Below are 27,382 nucleotides of genomic sequence, written 5' to 3'. Positions count from 1 at the left end.
AGCGAAATCACCACATATTGGTCCATTTCGATGGATTTGGAACATTATGCATGTTTACAGGCACTTAACACCTAAATGTGTATAGAAGATAAGATAAAATATATCAAGTCACAAGGTTTGACAAAAAATACTATGCGAGTATGGAAACATTGTCAATTCAGGAAGCACAGTGCTTATTTTATTGTTCTGAAGTAAAAATAGCAATTTTTCATAATTAATTTATTTCTCTTCCATGAACACAAATGCTCATAGTTCCATCATAAAAAATATATACATAATTCTTAACATATCATGACAGTCTGATATAAACATCATAGAATGTAGGAAAGATCCTCACTCAATCTGTAACAAAGTTTGGTTACTGCTGAATCAATATTTGTACAGAATTAATATCTTTTAGGCATATTTTGCAAGCACATGTTTTTTACCAATATCCTCACAGGTGTCTCTCTTGTGCAGCATACGTAGATGCTTCCCCTTAAGTTTTCTCAATTTAGCTGTGTTTTTTATCTGAAAAAAAAACAACACAAAATTAACATTGTAGTACGGAACAAACTTAATTCCAGGGGAGGTGGCCCGAGCATGGTGTTGATCACATCACCTCCCAACTGGCCAAGATCGAGAATGTGTGGGGCCCTACCCCCACATACTCTAAATGTGCCTTCATGGTATGGTGCTATATGCATGGAGAACTTTACTTAATATTTAAATGTTTTGGCATGAATTACTTGGTCAATAATAGGGTAAAAAAAAAACTGAGTTACTTTGTAACACTTCTGCCACGTTTGGCTAACCCTGATGATGAAGACCTGTGCTTGATTAGGCTGGGACTTGAAACTCAGGAACCTCAGTTTTGAGGGAATAACTCAACCTTGTAGATTAGTTTTATTCTCGCATGTAACTTTCTTATTCTTGATATTTATTTTGGAACAAAAAAATTCCCTAGTTTAAGGTAATATCTGTATATACTGTATTTTTCAGACCATAAGAGAGACACTTAATTTTAAATGAAAATTTAGAATTTATACTCAATTGCTGGAAACTTACCAGCACAAGGAATATCCATTACACTTGTCTAATTTAAATATGACACTGAATGAGAATATCTTCCATACAGAAAGCACTCTATAGCAATTTACTCTAGTGCTAAAAGCTAGATCACTAAATGCCACTTGGCCTCCCCAATGGTGCAGTGGTAGTGTTGTTGCCTTGAAATAAAGGGGTCCCGGGTTTGATACCCAGTGGAGGCACATGGTGGTTCGGATTCCACTTTAAACTGTAGGTCCAGTGCCGATAAGCCTTACTGTGCGTAAAGAGGGCTTAAAACACCAATTTCATCAACTAAATGCCACTTGAAACCGTTTACTGCCACACACATTCATGGTACACCTCTTGCTGATAACTGAACACGAACCGAGGGTACATGAAGCAGCTTTCCCTGCCTATAACATTTTTTAAAAGGCATCTACCCTTGTAATCTCACATTCAAGCAGAAACTGGATTTTGCTAGCATTCTTTTCAGCATGCATTGACAGACCTTCAGACAATAAGACAGTTACTTATTACACAGTATTTTCCAAAGAAAAATGTGCATCATATATTTTAACTTGCTTCTCTGTGATTTATCTTGCTTTAACACTATTAAATATACTGTTGTAAATTGCACATGTATAATAAAATACACATTGTAGATATAAATCATGGTTAAGTCACAGAAAATGCTCCGCAGGCATACAACATGCAGCATGCAGGTAAAATTACCAATTTGGAAACTTTTACAAAAGTTTACAAATTTAATGCATGTAGGGTTTTAGCAAACTGATACATCACATCTGGGATGATAAAGTCATCTCGTCTGTTGAGTGTCAGTTTCCAGAAAGCCCCGCACTACATTGGCTAACTGGCTGAACTCCACCCTGGCCCGAATTATCCTAGATGCTTCGGTTCCCGCATGGTGTCTGGTTAAGTAACAGATGCACAAAGACGATATATACATACATTTAATATCTATAATACACATATACGAAGGACTATACAATAACTAAACAATATACACGAAGGACTGTCTATTCGGCTGTAGACTGTCTCTACAGTGCACTTGCAACCGCACGCGTGTGTCACGGTTCTTTTCTCGTGGCAACGCCCAAGCTAAGCGCCTGGCTCAACTCTCGGGACGTTCCCGAATTTACTTGTGGGTGTGTAAGTTCCCGTAATCAAGTATGCGGGAGGTTCCACAGTTTCTTTACTCCCACGCACTTCACATGAATAACTCACACATTATATACAATCATTTTTCACTTGATGCTGATGCATACACACAAAAAAGGAAAACAAGATAAAAACACTAATTATATACATTGTTCACCAAACATGTCCTATGCAAAATATGTTAAGCTCAGCTGGAACTTTGGCAGTCTCCAGGGCAGCTGTTTCCTCTCTTTTTGAAAAACCGCTATGATATTTCAAAATCTGAAAAATTACATGTGCTTAGAATTCCTTTTAGAGCATTCACGTGAATCTTTGTGTGATTTGCTTGTGTGTTGTCTAGGTATTATCAATAGTTTAATACTCATGGAGCCACAAAACTATTGAGAATATCTAGACAACGAAGAGAGTAAACCACATGAAGATTCACGAGGATGTTCTAGAAAGAAATCTAAGCAGTTTTTGCAAAAGCAGAGGAAAATTTGAAAACAGCTGCCCTGCAGTCGGGCAAAGGTCCAACCGAGCTTTAATTGTGCATAACCTCTACATGAATAAGTCAATGATTTCAAAATGCATTTTAGAGCATCTGACTTATGTATGTTTTCCCCCGACAATAAGTGGTGCATGGAAACAAAACACAAGGAAAAGAAGCAATGTAAATGTTATAGTCAGGATAAAAGTAGTGATGACATAGAATCCAAATTTCTGTTCAGCAGGTTGGCCAAATATTATTTTCAATAAGTTTAGCAATGGCAAATTTTCTCCCAATTTCACTATGCCAATGTGAGCCTTAACACTCAGGTAAAAGGGCAGAAACTGGTTAAATCGCACATCAGTAAAATTATCATTACCACAGCTACTATGTATAGTGGTACAGGGTGTTTCAATAAAAAGGTAAGTGAACATTGTGTGTTTTGGATACTTTCAGCCTGTAGTTAGCCTGAGCTTATATAATCTTGACTCATTTCCTGGAGATGCCAATCCTTGAAATTTCTAACAATTTGCAATTATCCACAATAATTACAATTGTAAATTACAGGGACGTGTAATGACCTCAGCATGTGGAAGAGCAGTTGATGTTTGATACATGATTATTTAAAAATATGTTTGTGAGAGTATGTAAACAAATCAACATCATGAAATTTATATGGTCTTGACAGCAACAATGGGATTCAATGCACTCACCATGCGCCACATAATGAAAAGTCATTCGGCAGGCAGATCTTTCAAGGGCATCATCGATTTTATTATTGGTTGCATTCTTTAAAGTACACGATCCTCTTAAAGACCTGATTACAAAGGTTATAAATTTAATAATGTTGATTTGCATGTGCAAACATACAAGTATTTTTAAATAATCATTTACCCAACATTAACTGCCACACAAGTGCTGAGGTCACTGCATGCCCATGCTTAAGACCGGTGGTCGGAAGTAGCATGCTACTTGTAGCATCGCTACTGTAGCTAGCTACAAATTCTGTAGCTGTAGCAATGATACATTTTGAAAATTCCTATAGTTGTAGCAAAATTTCGCTACAGCTATATTTTTTCTCGGCATTTTGAGGTAAATTTTGAATATCACAATAACACAAAAAAATCGACAATAACGCTTACTTTTGCAGGAGGTTCATAAAAACAGTCTATTACATGGAAAAAAGGATAATCTAGATTATAAATATATTGATATTGCAGATTATAATAGATATGTGTGTAATGTATTTCATGAGTATCTGAATAATTATAATATCCAAATAACTAACTGACACACATGAATATATTCCTGGTACAGCTACGTTCTTTTTTAGCTGCATCGGTATTTTGGGGAGAAACCCCTCGTTTGTGCCAGCCCCAGAACAAATACTGTAAAAGAGACAGCAAAATATCAATAATTACTATGTAAAACACAACTTGTTGTGCAAAAACGAGTGATGTATTTTTTTTTAATATGCTGACAAAGCAATAGTGCCATCAATCAATGGCTCAGTACGTTCACAACAATTATAATTGTCAGTATATGGGATCTCACCAGCAAGAAATTATTGTTACGAGAACAATAGACACACACTTTCTGGAATTACAATTATTTTCGTAGTAATCTTTGTTCTCAAATTTTAAGATTACGTTTAAATCACTCGGGTATACACGTCAGTTTCTTCAATATATTTTATCGTATTGTAAAAAGTACGTACAAGTTATTGACTTTCCTGCAGAATCGACAATTTTCTTCAGTAAATATACACTGCTTTCAAATTTTGTATTTTTCCTACTTTGTCGCTTTTCTGTAACTTTTACTAATCATGGCAATGAGGATGAATGGTTTATTTAGTTATCCTCTTATCTATAGTCGCTTTTTGAAACTTTCGGCTAATTGTGAGAATGACGAAGAATGATGAATGGTGATGACCAGTGTGGGGAATGAAGGAGTAGGATGATTCCATCCTCCCAACTAGGCATCTTTCGTAGTTTTTGTTTTGAGTCCACTTCATGCATAGATAAGCTGATAGAGACTGGATCCAAACGACTATGTGCCTCAGCCGGCTAGAACCCTTTGATTACAAGGAGACACAATTTCCACTGTGTCTTCAGGGAAGCAATCCCAACATGAAAACTTACGTAAAACATCGCTCTACGTGTTTCTCATTTATACCATTTGAAGCACCGCTCATCTATTACCAAAGTTCGAGTAAAAATAACACCCCCTCCCCCCCAACTAAATAAAATTGATGAATATGACATTTTTATCGGATTCCCATTTTGCACAACACGTTATAGTTAATTTCTGTACACATGAAAAATTCGAATTAACTTCTAAAAAGTCTTCAGTCACAGAAATATTTTTGTTAGAGGGTAAAGAAATATCAATAAGCACTTACAGTCCAGTATTTTCATAAGAAATTCAGTAAAAACTTGGAAGCTGAAAACCTATGGTTTTAATGTGAAATGCTGAAATGGTATTTTCCTCGGAAGAGACAACATTACAAAAAAATAAGCCCCTTTAAATGTTTAAAGAGCAAGTAGGGTGTGCTTTTATCGGATATGTCGAAAAGGTGAGCATAGTAAAGAGAAAGATCACTTAGTATACTTTTTCTTTCACAAAAAGTGTTTACTATTTCAAAAGATGCCTCAAATCTGTTCTCAGAAGGTATATCCATTTTCCTGGCAGTACATAAAAAAAAAATCATGTGTGTTTGCTGCCATATTGTACATATTGATATGATCGAAAATGCGATATCTGGCATTCTTTGGTACACACATCGAATACAAATTCAAGTGAGTTTCTATTCCTGAAGTATCGGTCGTCCCTGATCAGACATTTATTTTTAGTTTGATTCAAGATACAATGCACCACATGGTTATAACTGTATCTTTAATGAAATTAAAAATAAAAGTCTGATGAAGAGAGCATGTGTTCTCCCAAAACATCATGACAAAGACTATGTTTTTATACTTGTAACAGACATAAAGTACAAAAGAAATAATAAGTACATGGATTTAGGAAAAAGACAAATACTTACAACTTGTACTACTTCGCCTCTTGTCTCATTTTCTTTTCGACGTTTCAAATTTGCTCTTCTTCTTTCTTTCTTCTGTTCCTTTTCTTCCTGTCTCTGTTCCTTAATTGAACGTGACATCTCTTTGATTCTCTTTATCTCATCTTTCACTTTGAGTTTCTTTTCCAATGGTAGGCGCAATCCCCTGGCTTTGACCAAAGATGAGGCTCTGATGGAAAACAAGAAATTAAACATTTTCTATTATTCCTAAACAGGGATAGGGCTATGTGTGTGTACTACATTAAATATTTTGAGTAAAATAAGCTCGGCTAAGCCTTAATTTTACATGTTTCCTCAAGCTGTTGAAATTCATAGAACCTCAGAAGTATTTAAAGCAATAATCCACAAGGCCCAAGTTCCTTTTGTTTTATTGTGATTTCATCATGCTATGAATGCAATTTTAACATGGTTCGATTTCAATTTACTTCTGTTAACACATACTGCAAAGTTTTAGCGATTACTTAAGATTTTGTTCAAAAAATACTTTCATAGTTTGGTTTGGCAGGCCAGGTTTGGTTCTCTTAGCATTAAAATAAGGTTCCAATTTACTTCTACATTAATTCCCACTAGTCTACGATACTTACAGTCGCTTGTCAATGGAAAATACATTGTCCAAGAGAAGCGCACATCCTTGCATAAGGTAATTTTTTAAGTTGTTCGTTTCAACATGAATAACTTTTTTGCCGAAATCCAAACAGTGCTCATTACTTTAATGAAGGTTCAAATTTTGTGTGACAATGATTGCCAAAATTTCACGATAATTAGTCTTTCTGCTAGGAGAATTTGAAAAAAAAAATAATAAATCAAACGGAACTGTCACCAGATAGGAAAAACACTTTCTGACCCACGTGGGGAAAACTGGGCTCCACCCAGGCCAACCCTGAAATATTTTGGTAATATTGCAATTTAGAGTGTTGATACCAGTGTCCTTATGGGTGTCGGAAAGAATGAGAATCTCCTTCTATTATGACCCACCTGTGGCACAATCTCTTAGAGGTGCAGTGAGTGTGCTTATCATAGAGGCAGAACAGAGCCTGAATTGCATATTTTCAAGGTAAGTATATAAATAAATGTTACCTTCTTGTTAGGTTACATGGTGATAGTAATTTTACGATCTTTTTTTAAATTGCACGTTACTTTTTTTCTCATTCGTGTATAACAAAATTTGCTTCAAAACAAATGGCGATTTTCCATTCTTGTTAGGTTAGGAATATTAGGTTTCATGGTAATTATGTGATTCTTTGATTTCCCATGTGTTTTTGTGTGTGTAAGGTGAAGGTGGTCCTGGATGGAATTGGACCCGCTGTGGTCACATTTTGGGGTTAATATCTTCGGTATTTGCAGTTTCCGCATGTTATAATAATTTTAAGGCATCGTAAAACATCAAAATCTGGAGATTGAGGGGAAAAAATTCTAATTTTTCAGGTTGCCAGTTCGGTCACCATCTCATATTCTGTATAATATAATTATTGGTACTAATTTACTATTCCACAAACATATTTCTTCATTTTTACAACTACTTACGGTAATAAGTTCCTGTAGCATTGTCTAACATCTGGAAGGTGTTTTCTGTGATGAGGGAATGTATCATAGCGGAAATTCATTATTTTTGTTGAAAATTAATTCTCCGACGCACAATAGCCTTTGGCACGTACACCTCTGTAGATTATCGCGCGTCGTGCTTGTGTTTTGTCAATTGCAGGGTTTCCAACCACGCCCTTGTTTTCCGAAAAGATGACGTGTCGTGGATGCGTGGTGAAATTCATACCGGGTGTGGAAGATCCACTGGATTTTGTAATTGGGTACCTGAAAAATGGGTAGCCCCACAAACCATTGACGGATAGCTCCAAAAACCATTCACACATAGCTCCATGAACCATTTCTGGCAAGGTTAGGTTAGGTTAGGCAAGCATAGTTAAAATTTTATTCGTAAAATAATGCAAAGAAGTTTTTAAAAAAATCACTTGAGTATTTTTTGGGTTACGAAGGTTGGAAACACTGCATCGACAAAACACAAGCACGACGCACAATGATCTGCGAAGGTGTATGCACCATACTGTTTCTTACGCAAACGAAACAACACAAATAAAGAAGTACTCGTAATGTGAAAAAAATTTACGGTAACGGTTCCGATTGTTTTATGATTTCTCATAGCACAAAGACTAATTATCGTAGAATTTTGGAAATCATTGTCACACGAAATTTGAACCTTCCTTAAAGTAATGAGCACTGTTTGGACTCGAAAAAAAGTTATTTATGTTGGAAAAAACAACTTGAAAATTACCTTACACACTTCTCATGGACAAGTGACAGTAAATATCGTAGAAGCGTGGGAATGAATGTAGAAGTAAATCAGAACCTTAGTAGAATGTATTTAGGGACTTTATTTTGATGCTAAGGGAACCAAACCTAAGCACGAAAGCATATATTGAACAAAACCTTAAGTAATCGCTAAAACTCAGCAGTATGTGTTAACAGACGTACATCGAAATTGGACCATGTGAAAATTACATTCGTAGCATGATGAAATCCTAATAAAATAAAAGGAACTTGGGCCAAATTGACATTACTTTCATAAAAAAAAAACGTGAATACACCTTCAAGAATGTTCCGCGAAGCAGATATGTAAGTACAAATGTTAAAAGTGACGAAACGAAGAAGTTACAGGTGTTTGTGGTATAGTAAATTTTTACCAAATCATTTTGCATAACGAAAATAACCGCTTTAAGTTAATTAAAGGCTTTTTGTGACATTTAAAATTTTAGCAGACACAATCACTGAAGCAGGATTAATATGAATATCTCGCTCACCCTCGTTCACTCTAACAAAATTCTTTATCAACTTACATGTATTTAACATGAACAACTCATTTCAGCTCAGTGATGAGAACTTTTACTCGTACACCATCCAAAGAGATAATTATATAAAGGGAAATATATTAAGGAGTTCAGAAGCATGGATGCTAAGGGTGTTCTGCTTATGGACTTTTTGGAACGAGGAAGAACAATCAATGCTGACCGTTATTGTCAAACATAGGATAAACTGAAAAACGCAATTCGACATAAGCGACCAGGTCTCCTGTTAGCTGGTGTCATTCTTCTTGACGATGACGCTCGTCCCCACTCGGCAGTGCAAACACAACACAAAATTGAAGAATTGGGGTGGGAACGGCTACCCCACCCTCCATACAGCCCCGAATTAGCACCGAGTAGTTTCCATCTTTTTCTGGTGTTAAGTCTGAATTGCAAGGTTACCGATTCGAAACAGATGAGGAAGTGAAGCGGAATGTGAGAATAGTGCTCAATAGCCAGAGCCCTGATTTTCTTGCAAAGGGTATGGACAAATTGGTGCAACGGTGGGACAAATGACTGAATCTCTATGGGGATTATGTGGAGAAGTGAGGAAGGATCCTCCTACACATGTATGTATAGTTTTCTAATGTATCTTAAAAATATTTTTTTTTACAGCATACGGAAACTTATATATTGAACGACCCACGTAGTTGGAAAAGAATGAAGTATTTTCTACTTCCATTCAACGTCACATTGGTAACAGTTTTATAGATCGGAGACACATTAAAATCGGATATTTTGTGCTTTGCATTGGTTCGTACTTACCAATTTTGGGTAAAAATCTGATATTCCCTGGACACCTATAACTTCTTCGTTTTGTCAATTTTTGACATTTGTACTTACCTATCTGCCTCGTGGAACATTCTGTAATGTGTATTTTTGATCAAAGTAATTGCAATTTTTTTTTTAAAAAAAATGTTTTTGTAACTGAAGAACGTACGTTTACACAAATGGTTTGTGGGGCTATGTGTCAATGGTTCGTGGGGCTATGCGAGAATGGTGTGTGAGGCAAATGGTTCGTGAGGCTATGCGTCAATGGTTGAATTTCCGCTATGAAACATTCACACATCACACAAAACACCTTCCAGATATTAGACAATGGTACAGGAACTTATTACCGTAAGTAGTTTCTTCTGTAAAAATGAAGAAATCTGTCCGGGGAATATCAGATTAGTACCCGATTTTGTATTGCGGAACATAGTTCAAGCTGCCATTATGCTTAAATTTTGAAATTGTGTCGTCTGATTCTTGTTGTTAGAATATTATTTTGGGGATGCGAATAATTACTGAAGATCATGGTTCCCATTGTGTGATGTTTTTTTTTAGAAGCTATACAAGAGAATGAAAAAATGAAAAGGTGCTTTCACTACTGCAAACAACTGTGGGAATAACTTTGTAGTTCGGAGAAACCTGAGTAGAATATGGCACCTAACAAGGTAGACTTAGGTATCTCGTGCTCTCAGTTCTCAACGTTTTTACAAGATAGTAAATGTGGTAAATGTTCTCGTTCAGTGAAAAATGGAATTTTATGCGATATCTGTGATAAATGGTATCATTTCTCAAAATGTTCTAATGTTAATGAGGCCAATATACCAGAAAATGTGTGGGCGTGTATAACTTGCGTAAACTATCAGAAAACTGTGACAAAGGAAAGTGCACAACGTGATGATTATAATATTCAGAAAGAAGACTATGAAAGTATAATTAGAAACCTTACGGAGGAAATGGAGTCTTTACGAACAATAAATCAAATCCTCCAAAAACAATTAGAGTGCAAAGGAGGAGAATCCGAGGACCTTTACAGGTATAGTCCCAGTAAAGACTGGCCAACTCTATCGGGTGGGCCAAATTCTAATGTTAGCAATACATGGACATCTGTAATAAAGAACAAGAAAAGATCTAAGAGCCCCCCCCATTAAGGAAAATTCCGTCAATTTCCAATCACGAAACCGTTTCGAGATACTACAAGATGTGTCCACCATACCTGAAGAAACAAACAGTTTAAAGTGCAAGGCAGACTCCTATAGTACAAAGTGCATTTCCGCTGGTAGAAAGTCTTTGAAGAACACAAGTTATAAGGGGAAAATATGCTTGTATACCGATAGTCAAGGAAGGAATGTAGCTACGCAACTACAAAATCAAGTAAGTAACTCAATATTCAGTATGGTGCAACTTTCAAGGAAGCCACAATGGAGGTGTCTCAAGAAAACAAGCAATTATGCTCAAAGGATCTCGTGGTTTTACTAGCAGGAACAAATGACATTGCTAGAAATGAAGCAAGTGTGTTTATGAGAACTTTGAGGAGTGTTACCCTGCCCCCGTGTCAGGGCAACAGTGTTTTTTTTCCTTATTGAAATATTTATTAATATGCTAATTAATTAGGTAATTACGTGTATAAAAATATGTATATGTGTTATTAGTGTAAATCAATTTATTATGCATTTTTAGGTTCATATTATTCCATGTATAAATACCATGTAGCTCTCTCTTCTTGCTTCGTGTTTCGAACGTTCAAGAGAAAGGCGGGCTTAAAAATTTTGAAAGAAGGGCGGTTGGCAACAGACGCCAACCAAACATATATAAACTCCCAGATGAGAGTAGGGGAGGTCGGCTGTTGGAACTGAGACTTGGAAGGGAGAGGCTGTTTTTGCTTCGGTTAGCTAGGACCGGAGGACAGATCTCCCAAAACGGATGCTGTAAGAGATTGGATTGCCGGGCAAGCTAGTGCCTTGGTGTCCAGTTTACAGGTAAAAGGGTAGTTTGTACTGGATGTTATTTTGAAGTAATTACGGTGCGCCGGGCAGCCTAGTGCCTTGTCACCGTGGAGGTTGAGAAATGTACACGTCGGGCAGCCTAGCGCCTGTTAAGACGTTTCTTGGAGTAACGCGAGTCAACCTTGTGACAAGCGTACTCCCGATGTAATTCATGCAATGTAAAGCATCCAGGTACAAACAATAGAGATTCCAACATCAAAATTAGAGTTTTGGCCCGATAATTAGAGAAATGAACGTTCGGATACGACTTGTATATACTTTAAATTTTACGTTAATTAAACTATAGAAATTATCCAAAATTTCAGTTTTTAATTTCACACATGCTGGACAAGGTAATTTATCCCCTATAGCAATAAGGTTTCGCAAAGGTTATCCGTTGTCTCTTGTAGTTAATTATATAATTATGTTGACTTGTAGCAACCCACGTGCATTGTCGTACAAAGAAAGATACCCCTAGACAAATCAGAGCCGAGTACGAAGTGCACCGAACCTCGAGTGCGGAGGTAAAGTGTGGGGGGACCAGGCTAGTAACATATTTATTTGGGGACTCTGTCCGCGATTGAACTTAGTTATTTGAGGTCTTGTCGCAGAATATTGAACGAGATTTTTGCTTTGAAAGTTGAGGATAGAAACGGACGAGGATCGAACCGATGATCTTGCGAAACAGAAAAGGGGAAGTTACAAGAATGTCGCTTGGTAACTCGAGTAGGTCCAGCCCGACCGCGTCAGAACTTTCTGTTGTTGAGGAACAGAGGTGCGTTCCAAGAGTGACAATGGAGGAAATTCGTTTGCCGCTTCCGACATTTGAGGGAAATGTAGGGAAGGAAGATGCTTTTTCGTATCTGGATAGGATTCAAGATTACGCGAGAACGCTGAAAATTTCTGATGATGATCTTCTGAAGCAGTTTATTCCTCTTTCGATGAGACATGAAGCGAGGGAGTGGTTTTTGTTCACGGAACCGTTCGGTGATTTTTCACAATTCAGGCATAAATTCTTGCAGGCTTTTCACGGATTGGGTTATCAGAGAGAAGCAGAGTTATTTTTGTCGCAAAGGTTTCAACTTGCTAACGAGGGATTGGCGGAATACGTTCGCAAAGTTGACAGGCATTATAGTAGGATAAAGAATTCGGCTTCTGCACAGGAGAGAATTGACTTTGTGAAATCGCACTGCAATCCGGTATTTAGGGATTATTTGTACAACAAGACATTCTCTTCTATGAGAGAAATGAGCGAGTACGTGCTAGAACTACAAACGGAGTTTTTGAAAAGGCTGAGATTCAAGTCTTTCGTTTCTGAAGACGAAATTCGCAGCTGGTCGCTGAGGCAGGAATGCGAAGAGGAGAGGGGGAGAAAGAAATCTGATATTTTCTTGGACCCTTTGAGCATTGGTTTTGACCGCCCGAAAGTCGAGCGCTTGAGGGCTGAACATGTGGTTTCACGCCCTCCACCCTCGCGGCTTGCGGTGAGGGATGAAAACAAACAGAACCGCTTTTCGAAGGAAGATTGCCAGAGAAATAAATTATGCTACACTTGTGGACAGAAAGGTTGCAGAGCTTCAAATCACAAATCAAATCAAAACAAGATTAATGAACGTGGGAAGGAAGTAACAAAAAACTCGTAGAGTCGCCACGAATTTGTCAAGTTCGTGGCGTGGAAACTGCAAATTTTACACGGAAGGAAAATTTTTCACCTCACAATGTAAATGTAAAAGACGTAAGGGAACCTATCGTTTTATGCAACGTGGCTAACGTGGAAGTACACGCATGTATTGATACTGCGTCGTCCAATAACTTTGTGTCTTTGGAGGTCTTCGAGAAGATGAAGACAAATGGAGTAAAATTGAAGGGTTGCAAAACTAAAGTAATACTTGCGGAAGGAAATGTGGAATCTTTGGGGAGCGCTTACGTGAATATTAAGTTTCACGGACACAAGGCTCAAGATCAGATATTTGTGTTATCTAATGCTAATCATGAAATGTTAATGGGAAGGACATTAATGGCTAAGCTGGGACTTATACCCATGATTCATCGTAACGGGTGGGCAATTGAGCCTGATCTTTCGAAAATCGTGCCTTTTGATGCGCCGTCGACACGTGACAGCGTTGATGCTGTTGGTTCTAGGGGACTGGGTTCGACCACGGATGGAGTCGAAGGAGTCCGAGAGAACGTTTCTGCTTGCGGAGCGGAGACACGTAGCAGCGACATCAAAGGGGGGTTGACGAAGAGAGAAGGATTGCCATGCTGATGGAGGGTACCGATATCTCAGAGGAAAACAAGCCGAAATTGATTGCCATACTGAGGAGGCATATTGATGTTTTTCAAGATAAACCGGGATTAGCAAAGGATTATGAGGTTCGTTTGGATGTGAATAACGAGAAGCCATTCCGAGCGAAACCTAGGCCACTTTCTAAGCAAAAGAAGAAATTAATGAATCAGGCGATTGAGCAGATGCTTGAAGCGGGATTCTCTGAGAGGGAGAATTACATTGGATCTTCGGATGCAGAAGAGAATTATCCAGTAGAGGATATCAAGCCTGAAGGATATTTCAGATTAGAGATGCCTGATGGGACGATAATGGAACATCATGATATTCCTAAAGTCGAAGGCAAAGTGTGTCAGAAATTCGACCGGAAACAGAAAAGGAAAACGGAAGCGATGTTTACAGATGCAGCTGGCAACACTGTCAATGGAAGACAGACGGACGGACAGAAAGAAACTTCGCCGCCCGTAGATCTTAACGATAAAGAAATGTGGAAAGGAGAACAACAGAGTGATCCTTATTTGTCGAAATTAATTGGATGTTTAAATGGAGAAGAAGTTGAAATAAAGGATTCTCGAGAGAAGAGAAAATTTGACTTTTATCTTCAAAATTCCTGTCTCGATGATGATGGACTGCTTTACCGTTTCGTTGACGAAAACACTGGACTTTACCCACCTTTTAGCTCCAGATTGAAGCTGTGGGTACCAGAGAAGTTGAAGAGTGAAGTACTTAAATCTTCGCATGATGATTTATTATCTGCGCACTTAGGACATGGAAAGACATTGTTTAAGGTCCTAGAGAATTATACTTGGGACGGAGTAGTTAAAGATGTCAGTAACTATTGCAAAAGTTGTATCACTTGTCTTCAGTATAATCCTGACAACAGCAGAAAGATGGGCTTTATGAACTCGAGAAAATCTACTGCGCCTGGATACAAAGTGTTTCTGGACATTTTTGGATCACTGCCTACAAGTACTGTTTAGTCATTCAAGATGAGTTCTCAAGGCACATTAGCTTGACACCGCTTAGAACTACAATGGCGAGGACGATCTCGCAAGCATTCTTGAAGTACTGTTTTCAGTCAGGTTTCCCGAAATACGTTGTCAGTGACAACCAGAGTGTATTTCGAAGCAAACTGTATTCACAGACGTTGCGTTCTGTGAATTGCAAGCCTGTCTATATTATGCCATATAGACCGAAGGGAAATAAATCAGAAGCAGCGATTAAGATAATCAAGCAAGCACTTGGAAAGTTCTGCAAGGAACACTCGTCGTGGGCTGAAAACTTGGATGCGATAAGTTTTGCCATTAATAATGCAACGAATTCAATGACTGGGTTGAAACCGTCATTCTTGTTCTTTGGACGTGATTTGTACACACCTCATGACACTCGGAAAATGGAGCTTCAGAGGGAAGATGGAACCGGGGAGGACGTCACGGCGGAGAGACAGATGGATTACGTCATTCAGTTAAAGGAAAGAATGGGCGCGGCTTTTGAATTCGCAAAAGAGAAAGAGGAAAAGACGAGGCAAAAGGCGTCAAAGGCCTACAATAAGGGCAGAAGAAGAGTTAATCTTTGTGTCGGAGATCGAGTACTGGTTTAAGAGCATAGGATTTCGTCTGCTTTTAATAAGCAAACTGCGTGCTTTTTCCCGAAATTCAAAGGGATCTACAGAATTCTGAATTTCACTACTCCAAATAATGTTGTTTTGGAAAAGGAGGGTGAGGGGAAGAGAGTTCTGGCTAACGTTGACCAGCTGAAGGTCATTCCGAGAAGAAATTTGAGAAGTGTGAAGGAAAGCACTCGTCCCTAAATTCTACCCTGAGAATCCATCTCAAGAGAAGGGGGTAGAAGGGCTGTCAAAAATGATGGAAAGGAAGCCGAGTGACCAACTTCTAGTTTGTACAGTAGTAATTAAGTTCCTGATTTATTGTCGCTACACATTAGAGTCCTGGTAAATTTATTTCATGTGAATATAAGAATTAAATTACGGACTGTTGGATTTTATGTTATGTGAACCTTACCGATAAAAGTAGATGAATATTCTGCACACGAGGACATGAGATTTTCATCGCTAAGAGAATGCTGAAGGATGGCAGTTCGATGCCCGAAGAAGGAAGGGAAAGTTTCCTTAAATATGAAAAATGGAAAAGCCATTTTTAATTAGGGTCGTGTGATCGAACGATAGAACTTATTGAAAGCATTTGAAGCTGAAATTCGACAAGAATCGAACCGAGTACCGCAAATGTCCCAGATGCAAGGACTAGGGGACTAAGGAGCCGGTGGATCTTCGGATATACCGAGGAGGAGGCTGAGTCGACCCTAGAGCAGGAGCCGGGCATGTTCTTTGGAAGGTGGAGGAGCTGAATACGTCTGCACCTGAGAGCAGTCCTGATGACCAGATGTCCAGGAGATTCCAGGATCCCGGAGGAAGAAACCGTGTGGAAATACGACATTTAGTGCAGTGAAATCGAGACTGTTCTTTTACAGAGAGACGTTTTGAAGTGTAGTGAAAATAACGTTATCAGTGAATTTTTTCTTTTCAGTTACAGTGCTTAACTTTTCTAAGTGACTTTAAGACAATTCACACATACTGAAATTTAAATTTCAGATTGAATTGTAACGCTGGGGAGGGGGAATCTGTTACCCTGCCCCCGTGTCAGGGCAACAGTGTTTTTTTTCCTTATTGAAATATTTATTAATATGCTAATTAATTAGGTAATTACGTGTATAAAAATATGTATATGTGTTATTAGTGTAAATCAATTTATTATGCATTTTTAGGTTCATATTATTCCATGTATAAATACCATGTAGCTCTCTCTTCTTGCTTCGTGTTTCGAACGTTCAAGAGAAAGGCGGGCTTAAAAATTTTGAAAGAAGGGTGGTTGGCAACAGACGCCAACCAAACATATATAAACTCCCAGATGAGAGTAGGGGAGGTCGGCTGTTGGAACTGAGACTTGGAAGGGAGAGGCTGTTTTTGCTTCGGTTAGCTAGGACCGGAGGACAGATCTCCCAAAACGGATGCTGTAAGAGATTGGATTGCCGGGCAAGCTAGTGCCTTGGTGTCCAGTTTACAGGTAAAAGGGTAGTTTGTACTGGATGTTATTTTGAAGTAATTACGGTGCGCCGGGCAGCCTAGTGCCTTGTCACCGTGGAGGTTGAGAAATGTACACGTCGGGCAGCCTAGCGCCTGTTAAGACGTTTCTTGGAGTAACGCGAGTCTACCTTGTGACAAGCGTACTCCCGATGTAATTCATGCAATGTAAAGCATCCAGGTACAAACAATAGAGATTCCAACATCAAAATTAGAGTTTTGGCCCGATAATTAGAGAAATGAACGTTCGGATACGACTTGTATATACTTTAAATTTTACGTTAATTAAACTATAGAAATTATCCAAAATTTCAGTTTTTAATTTCACACATGCTGGACAAGGTAATTTATCCCCTATAGCAATAAGGTTTCGCAAAGGTTATCCGTTGTCTCTTGTAGTTAATTATATAATTATGTTGACTTGTAGCAACCCACGTGCATTGTCGTACAAAGAAAGATACCCCTAGACAAATCAGAGCCGAGTACGAAGTGCACCGAACCTCGAGTGCGGAGGTAAAGTGTGGGGGGACCAGGCTAGTAACAGGAGACAATTACAACTTCTTCTGCACACAAATGTTCTTCTGTTCACAGTGCCTCACCGTTACGATCTCCTACCTTGGTCATGTGTAAATGTAGAAATAGATCGTGTGAATCAAGAAATTTATAAACTTAGCAAACATTTCAAAAATGTAAGTGTTGTAGACATAAGTTTGATAGGCAGAAGGTTTTACACTAGCCACGGACTTCACCTTAATAGGCTAGGTAATAAATATGTCTGTTATGAAATACAGAAGGTAAGCAATAAAATATTTGCAAATATGTACAAGGAAATAATACCAATGAACTGGTATGAACAGGGAAACTCCCTTGTGAACCTGACTCCATAAAAAAAACTGCTTCAGTGTGGAGCCAGGTCAAACAATCAAATCTAACGAAACCACTTCAAGATAGCCTTTATAAAGTAGTACGTTCGAATAGTAATAGTGGCAAAAAACAAACTTCACAGCCTGAAAGTGCAACTAATTTATTACTTTTTCATATTAATCTACAATCTATTAGAAATAAATTACCGGAGTTGGAACTTTTTTTGGATGATTTTCCTTGTCATGTTTTTTCCGTTAATGAACATTGGTTGGTTAACGATGAAATAGATACGTACATCCCCTCAAATTACAAGTTAGCTAGTATTTTTTCTAGAAAGTCTATGATCCATGGAGGTGTTGGTATTTATGTACGACTCGATTTTAATAAGGAGTATCAACCGTTAGATATACATCACTTATGTGTTGAAGGAGTATTCGAAGTTACCGGCATTGTATTTAACAGTTTGAAAGTTGTGGTCATATCCATATACCGCATTCCTAATTCAGATTTAAATATGTTTTTGTTACAATGGGAAAAACTTACAAGATTCATTGATAAGTACAAGCAATTTGATGTTGTTTACTTGGGAGATATAAACATAAATGTTCTAATTGATAATGCTGTAAAGAAATCATTCTGTGATACTCTCAGGTCTTATGATTATTATTATGCTAATGATCAAGTAACTAGAATGAAATCTTGCATTGATAATGTGATCACTAATGTTAACAGAAATATGATATCCTGTGGAACTATTGATGCCTGTTTATCAGACCACAGCGGTCTGTGGCTTATTTTACCAATTTTAATTTATACCACACCCCTCACCACAAAAACTACAAGTTTTAGATTGCTTGGTGAAACTAACATAAGAAACCTCAGAGATAGCCTTAATGAAATAAATTTCTATGAATTGTTAAGTACCTGTAATAATTTGACTGAAGCATGGAACAAATTTACACATACAATTGTCGATATTTATAATGAGTGCTGTCCAATAAAATACAGAACTATCAGCACTGGTAAGAAGAAAATGAGAACACATCTAACATGGTTCACTCCTAAATTAGCGAACCTTAGAGGTATTATGCTCAGACTACATGATAATGCCAAAAATGGCGATCAAACTTCTAAATTGAACTACAATGAGATTAAAAAAAAAATTAGAACGGAAATAAAATTAGCTAAGCTAAAAGCTAATGAAGAGTACATAGCTAAGGCAAGTAATAAATGCAAAGCTGCCTGGTCAATAATCAAAAAGGAAACAAAGATAACGGACGAAACAAAGTTGCCAAATATCACACCCAATGAGTTTAATAGTTTCTTTATAAACAATCAAGAACATTTAAACAAAATTCCTGTGAACTATGAAGAAAATGTCAACAATGATCTTAATGGCTATCTTGGTAGGCAAAGTTTCCCACAATTTAATCATATAAATTTTAAGTGGATACAGATTAGTACGGATGAAATTTCAATTATTGTGTCAAAAATGAAAAACTCTTATAGTGAAGATTTTTTCGGTCTATCGACATTTATTATAAAGCATATAATTGACATAATAGCACTTTTAATTACATATCTTATTAATGGGACATTAAATGATGGTATTTTCCCTAATAACCTAAAAATATCTATAACAGTCCCTATCCACAAAAAGGGTGACAGAGATAACCCTGGTAACTACCGACCTATATCCCTTGTTCCAGTGTTTTCTAAAATTATAGAGTACTGTGTAAAAAAACAATTGACCCCTTATTTTGAACAGAATTCACTTATTAATGTAGCCCACTTTGGATTCAGATCGGGGCTATCTACTATTAATGCGGTAGAGACAGTCGTAAATGAGATAATTAATGGTTTCGAGTCTGGCTCATATACATGTACAACTTTGATAGATTTAAGTAAGGCCTTTGATACAGTTGCGCATGAAATCTTGCTTAAAAAACTACAGTATTATGGAATAAAGGGTATTGAACTATCCCTTCTAATCGACGACAGATAGTAAAATTTAATAATAAGAAATCTGATGAGCTAGACGTTTTGTCTGGTGTCCCCCAAGGATCAGTATTAGGTCCATTTTTGTTTTTAGTTTATATGAATGACCTACCTAATTGCCTACCGTATAAAACAGCTATCTATGCTGATGACACTACCTTTATTACAAATGATCATAGTATTCTTAACCTTAGTATCAAAAATAAAGAAATGTTAAATGCTTCCTCTTTATGGTTTAAAACAAATAGCTTGGTGTTAAATACGACAAAAACAGAAACTCACTTTTTCTACTTAAATAACCCACCATGCACCTTAAATAATCAGGATTATGTAAAATTGCTTGGCATATATTTAGATACAAAATTAAGCTGGTCAATTCATACCCAGGAACTATGTAAGAAACTTGCCCGTGTCTTATATCTATTGCGGAAATTAAAAAGGTCTGTAAGTGAAGAAATGATGATCTCTGTGTACTACGCTCTTTTCCATTCACACTTACTGTATGGAAATTTACTATGGGGAAACTCTACAGGTGCAAAGGAAGTCTTTAAATGGCAAAAGAAGGCTATACGTTGTATTAAAGGAGTACAGGATATGGAGTCATGTAGGGAATTCTTTAAGGAATACCGTATTATGACAGTGCCCTCTATAAATATTTATCATAGTTTAATGTACATAAAGGAAAACCTCCCCAGTTTTAGGTTGCGTTCTAATGTACAATCAACAGCAAATGAATTAGGAGAAAAAAATATTTTCTCGACGAAAAATGAGTTGGCAATGCTGCGAACACCGAGGGATTTGTGATAAGACGCTTGAGGAGCCTCAAGCAAAGTTTTCTCCACGCACAACTTCAGTACCGAAGGTCATGTCGATTGGCAACTTTCGGGAGCATGTTGTCTGTCTACCTCTACACAGTTCTCCCCGAATGCCTGTTTGAAAATGATCTGGTGTTCACTTTTCTTTACTAACGTAGTTCTGACATTGCAGTAATGTTACAATATTTTTTTTATTATTTTGCTTTGTTTTTACCATGACACATTTATAATTTGTCGCGACTATGAGGATGGATGATAATTACATTAAATTGATAAGGAAACACTGCAGAGATAGAACTCCTTGCTGAGACCAGGCCTCGAACTCGGAAGCAAGAGCAGGGAAGTTTAGTCACATTGTTCTAACTCTTGGCCACGAGTTAGCTTATAATTATTTGTAATTGCTCAGGAGTATTTCATCGTATATTCATACCTAATATCTGTTTCTTGACACTTAATTTATGAGTAGTATTAGATCCAAAATGTGTTCGTCGGGAGAATCCGCTTTTTGTTTGACGGGCCTTTGGGGAGGCACATCTCATTCATATCCGAGAAACAATTAGAGCAAAAATTGACATGTGTGAAAGTTTAAGAAATGTGTGAATGACGGGGGATACTACCGAATAGGTGTATTCCTTTTTTAAAAAATACCGGCCTGGGCATTGTTTTTTGTGTGCTTTTATCATATCATGACTCATCCTCATCGTCGTGATTCTTTAACCAGATGTGTTCACCCTCGTGAGGGCAGACCTCACCCTCACCCTGCGGAAGACTTGTGAGGGCGGTGGAGGGTGAGGGCTACTGCGATCTCGGAGGGTGAGGGAGTTCGATTCCAAATGAACACCTCTGCTTTCAACACGTCTAGTATCCGCATATTCTGCAACAATGCAACTTGCGATCAGTAACTAACTATCGCAAATTTTGACTAAGTAATTTTTTCAATCCACGTTTTGCATAGAAAAGCTAATAGGGATTTTACATACGTTGTAAAGTGAGATCCGAACCACTATGTGCTTCCACCGCGTATGGAACCCGGGACCGAAAGAAGTAAATAGAAAAAACGTGGCTCTACAGCCCTGGAAAGGCCTTGGCCTATCTCCCGACTGCCAGTCTCCCTCCCACAATGAAAGAAGTAAACAGATGAATAAATGGTTCAAAATTGAAATTATATACACAAGTATCGCTTTCAGTTATCTTCACATGCTCTAGAGCAAATTACGTATCTGCATTACAGGGAAGATTCACGAAGACCCACACTCATTTGATATGCAATGATCGAGATGGAAATTTCTGTGAGGTGGATGCTGTATCGATCCTTGAAAACAGGGAGGGGATGTTTGGTGTATTGTTTCGCATAATTTGTAGGTAATTACAAGAGATCTGAGATACAAAAGTAAGTAAGTAATCTCCATAGGTATAAAATACAAATCTATCATATTCAAATATTACGATATCACGTGTATCATCAGAAAACCAAACATACCAAATTTTGGAAAGTAGGAGCTAGTAAGTGAAATATATTTCAAGTTGATGATTTATATTTGATAGAAATTCTATTGAGATGTCAAACCTGAAGCCCATAGTCAAGTTGTATGACGAAAGGATAGAGGATAAGCTTCAATCAAACTTAGTATATGCTCACAAACAAAAATGGCGACTGAGTGACCTAGAGCAACGCAAAGCAAAGAAAGCACTCGATAATTGGAAGAAACAATGAGTTACAAAGGCGAAAAAAATGTATTTGCTTTTGCAAACTCGACTTTAGTTTACCTGTTCCAAACTGAAATGTCATATTTTGAGACAATTGAGTCAAATGATAAATTAATGCAGCCTTGTAAAAATCAGAGTTCAAAATGTTTCAAAGAAAATAAATATATTGTCTCTAGGGAAAACAGAAAGAAAGAAAGGACACACTCATTCAAACAAACAAAAAATAAACTTGATTTCCAATGTTTCAAATAATGTTGAGGTGTGTTCAGTAATGAGTCCACCAGCCATTGTTGTCGATTACCTCACAGTTTCAACAACTCTATGACAAATACGTGGACTGTTCTGTATAGTTCTCCATACGTCATACACATGGCCACGTAATTGTTCTCTTGTTCTTTCATAGCCAGGTTCCCATTCTCTCACCATAATGGACCATACGTTTTCAATTGGATTGAGGTCTGGTGATTTTGCTGGCCATTCGAATGGCTGAATGTCAGGGTGATGTGCAAGCCATTGCTTCGTTCTTTTGGACGTATGGATACTGCAATTATCATGAACGAAGTTGATGATGGGCATTTCCTCCCAAGGATAAATAACGCGAACTGTCGGTAGCATATGTTCTTCAAGCACTTTAATATATTCTACGGAATCCATCCTCGAGGATATTTCTACTATTTCTCCTTCACCAGCTGCACTGATCCACGCCCAAAATGCCACTGAAATTCTTCCACTTCTTCGAGTGCTACGAACATATCTTGGATCATAACGAGTTCTGCCCGGTCGCCACAAATTAATTTGGCCAGCTTCATCAGAACAAAACCCTTTCTCGTCAGTCCAAATTACTGTTTCCCAAAAGTCATTTGTCATGTGTAGATATTGTAAAGCGAACCCAAGACGAGCATTTACGTGTTGCGCTGTGAGTTGCACTTTCTTCGCTGGTGTTCTGTGCCGTATCCCCGCAGCTTGTAGACGCCTTTGTATTGTATCACTTGAACACTGCAGTTGTAAATGTCTGGCAACAATACTGGCTGGAGAAAATGGATGATTTGCAATGTGTTCCACAATAGCAGCATCTTGCTCTCCCGATGTCACTCTGCGGCGCCCTCTTTTCCTTCTTGTTTTCAGGCCCTCTTCTCCTTCATGTTGAAAACTCTCTATCCAATGACGAACAACATTTTCATGCCATCCAATGGCTATTGCGATATCGGAAATTGTGCGGCCACATTCGAACATGAAAATTATGCGGCCACGAGTAGCTTCAGACGTGTAGGGCATCTTGCCTCCGTAGCTCCAATGAACGATTGCTCGTCCTGGCCAGGTTTCCGACTACCACATCGCAAGTCATTCACTTGGTCTTCAATTAAGAGTTCCTAACCCTATTTTCAAAAAAATATCGTTGATATGCAAGGAAAATATCAGGGATGGTCACGACATTACGATCCAACAATTCAGAAACGGAATTTTTCATATCTTGCGAAAGTTAAGGTAAACTAATGATACTGAATTTCTACTTACGAAATTTCATCACCGATTCTTGTCATACGAAGTGAAATGTGTATTTGTCTCGGAAAACTTACAGGTGTAAATTATCTTCCCAGTAGAGTAATCAGAGTGCTAGGCACGATAATTGTCATTATTATTGTTTATACTGTATAACCCATAGCAACCAATGTAACCCCTTATCATCTTATCAATAATCATAAATAATATTAACACTCGAATCTAAGTCAATCAAATATACAGCTTGGCGATGGAAGGGGGGGCGGAAATGACAATTTTTCCATCCCATGAATAAGCTATAGCGTCCCTGGGCTAGTATGCTGCATAATTTCTACATTTAATTTGAGAAATAATTTTAAAATATCTATATTTTTGTTCCTCAGGTCCCAGGATCTTAACAAAAATATCCTTAACTAGTAAATGTTAACAAACCTGAAACTTTTGGGGCCAAGTGTCCCTCTTTCAGATGCCAGAATTTGAACCCTAAAATAATAATTCTGAATTTACGGATAGTAGCGTGTTGAATGGCAGTGGGAAATTAGAGGTGCTGTGCCTATTATTGCTTTACGAATTCATTTTCGTTCTGAAGAAAGTTGCCATTCCGGTACAGACAGAATATTTCGAAAAGTCCTTAATCATTCTGAGTCTGAGTTTTATGCACAAATAGGCAAACCGGGACGGGATCTACAGTTTAAAATAGAATCCGAATCACTATGTGCCTCCACCGGGCATCGAACCGAGAACTCCTTGATTACAATGCGGCGACGATTTCCTTGCGCCATCGTGGAGGTTCTCTTAATCTTTTGCATATGCATAAATTAGTATAAATTAATTTTAAATATATTTCTCGTACTACATAGAATTCATTATCACCACAGTCGGGGAAAATAGTTTTAGAGAAAATTGAAAATAGAGGAATATCTACCGCTCTTCTCGTTTTACTATTTCTTATAAAATCAGAAGCATTTCAGATCATTGTCACAATCTAGAGCCGCTATTGAATGCAGAAACAGCAATACTTCAAACTTTGAAATCGACACCGAGGGTGATATTTTTGTTATTTCACGTCACTGTTCTACCAGTCTAGGATAATCGCGATGATGAAGGTTGAAGATGTGATAGATGGAAGTGGGATGCAGACAATGACACATCCTCAACTAACTTCGAAGCACGTGCGCTAACCAATTATCCATGGGGTTGGCTTTTTTGTGTTTATCAGTTCACAAAATTAATTTATTCATCATTCAAGATCCAGAGGTAGAAAAGCAACGTAAAATAACGAAAACAGAAAAAATACCATTCACTTATCATCACCCAACAATTTCATGCTGACCAAATCCACACACGAACCTCTTTTGGCATTCGTTTTGCAGAATGGCCTTGGGGATTAAACATCGCCCATTCACTGGTTCAGCTCGAGACAATCCAGGTGACCATGTGATCGAAGCTTATCATCAATCCTTCACACAACTTCGTTATTTGCTTCTTACAGGTTTGACATCTTAACAGAACTTCTATCGAATATCGCTCATAGAGTATATTTTACCTATCAGCTCTTAATAAACCTTCTAATTTTCACATATATTTTTTTACTTTTATTTAGCGTCGCTTTTTCTTCCACTTTCGGGCAATCGCGATGACGAGGATGAGTGAAGATAAAATAAATAGAACATTCAGAAACAACACCAATGCCCAGACCGGTATTCCAACCTAGGATCCCTGACGTAAAATCGTCTAGTGCTACCACTCAGTCAATTTTCATATAGAAACTTACACTTACACACCTCTTCCTTACATATGTGTTTTGTTTTAGCTGCTGCACTTCTCTTATGGTGAATTCTAACCCCTCATTTCAGGTTTATCTTATGTTTATAGCTATTGCTTTGTAGTGTATGATAATCCTATTCGTCATGTGAATCTTACTCCAACAAAAACCCTGTTAGAGGATGGAAACGTTACGTGTGTAATGTTGTTAAAAGTCTGCTTTGGTTAGCTTTTTTAGTGTATTGAATGAATAATGCATTTTCATTTCGTGTTGAGGCATATTTTCGTCACCTAGATTTTGCATTTAAAATATGTAGGTCAAGTATATATTAGTCACTGTGAATTCGAGTCAATTAAAACATTTTGCGTTGTTGCGAGATTATCTGAGGCATAAGGAATAAGTAGAGAAAATGCAACTTGTATATCAAAATTGCTATGTCCAACTGATCTCCGAAAGTATTGTTTAGCACGTCACATTTCAAGTATAGTCCATGATTGTATCTAGTATATGAACGAGATGTGTCTTTCCTCTCAAACAATACGTGGCTTGTCCCCACCGAACGAAGTGTATCACTTATAAATTAAGTGTCCGAAAGCAGGTAATAGTCATGAACAGAACAAAAAATACTCGTGAGCAATTATAAATTTTATAACCCACCTTATCCGCTTTTGGTTCCGGGTTCGAGTCCTGGTCTGGCAATATCTTTTTTAAGTGTCTCTTCATCAATTTAATCTCATTATCATCCATCTTCATGGTTTCGATTAATTGTAAAGGTGACATAAAAGCAAAGCAAAATAAGAACAAATGCAAATACTTGTAAAATGACTACAACGTCAGAACTACATTTGAAAAATAAAATGTGAGCAGAAGGTTCATCTTTAAACAGGCATTTGGGGAGAATTGTGTAGACAGACAGCATGCTCCCGAAAGTTGCCAATCCACGTATAGCATGACCTTCAATGCTGGAGTTGAGTTGTGCTTTTCAGGAAAGTTTGCTCGACGCTCCTCAAGCGTCTTATCAAGATTGCCTCGGTGTTCGCAGCATTGCCAACTCATTTTTCGTCGAGAAAATATTTTTTCTCCTAATTCATTTGCTGTTGATTGTACATGACTATAATCCAAGGGGTAAATGTTTACTATCCTTCGGACACCTATAACTTCTGAGTTTCGTCAATTTTTGACATTTGTACTTACCTATCTGCTTCGCGGATCATTTTTTAACGTGTATTCACGTTTTTTGGATCAATTTTTTTTTAAACATGTTTTTGTAACTGAAGAACGTACGTTTCCGCAAATGGTTTGTGGGGCTGTGTGTCAATGGTTCGTGGGGCTATGCCAGAATGATGTGTGGGGCTATGCGAGAATGGTGTGTGGGGCTACGCATATTTTTTCGAAACAAATTTTTAACTATTGTAACCTATTGTGATCCTACCTAACCTAACCTTACCGGAAATGGTTCGTGGGGCTATGCGTCAATGGTTGAATTTCCGCTATGAAACATTCCCACATCACACAAAACACCTTCCAGATGGTAGACAATACTACAGAAACTTATTACGGTAAGTAGTTTCTTCTGTAGAAATGAAGAAATCTGTCCGAAGGATAGTAAACTAGTACCAATTAAAAATCTGTAACTAAATGTTTGTGATTTTTCATTTTATAATTACTACCTTTTTCTTTCACATTTCCAAAATCGGCCAGATTTCGGTATACCACGAGGAATTTCGGTCTTTTTCACTTCGTCGTCACTTTTCTCGGAATGAGTTGAAGGTTGGTTAATATTATGTAGTAAGTCTTCCAGTTTTACAGCTTTGGCTTTTTTATTCGACATTTCACTAATTTCAACCTCTTACAAAAAGATAAATGCGATGACAAGAACCACAAGTTTAGTGTTTTGAAGATTTAGTAAAGCACCCATGTTTTACAATTATTCCACTATCAGAGGTATATTCATTTAAACTGTATCAACGTTGTAAACAGTTGTTTCAAAA

The 27,382-nt window shown here is 37.6% G+C and overlaps 1 protein-coding gene across 1 annotated transcript; it reads right to left on the bottom strand.

Moving 5' to 3' along the window:
* Positions 1-206: 206 nt before the first annotated feature.
* LOC146001959 (coiled-coil domain-containing protein 86) lies at positions 207-27,315 on the bottom strand. The gene is made up of 3 exons (XM_083139679.1): positions 27,062-27,315; positions 5,721-5,925; positions 207-510 (listed from the first exon to the last, which is right to left on the bottom strand). Exons 1-3 carry the CDS (start codon positions 27,220-27,222, stop codon positions 397-399), a joined length of 480 nt encoding a protein of 159 aa, XP_082995805.1. The 5' UTR covers positions 27,223-27,315; the 3' UTR covers positions 207-396.
* Between the last annotated feature and the right edge of the window lie 67 nt (positions 27,316-27,382).

Source organism: Lepisma saccharinum, chromosome 18, assembly GCF_977018435.1.
Source record: "Lepisma saccharinum chromosome 18, izLepSacc3.1, whole genome shotgun sequence".
Taxonomy (NCBI): Eukaryota; Metazoa; Arthropoda; class Insecta; order Zygentoma; family Lepismatidae; genus Lepisma; species Lepisma saccharinum.
The sequence above is the reverse complement of the archived record's forward strand: the minus strand, read 5'-3'. Positions and strand labels throughout refer to the sequence as shown.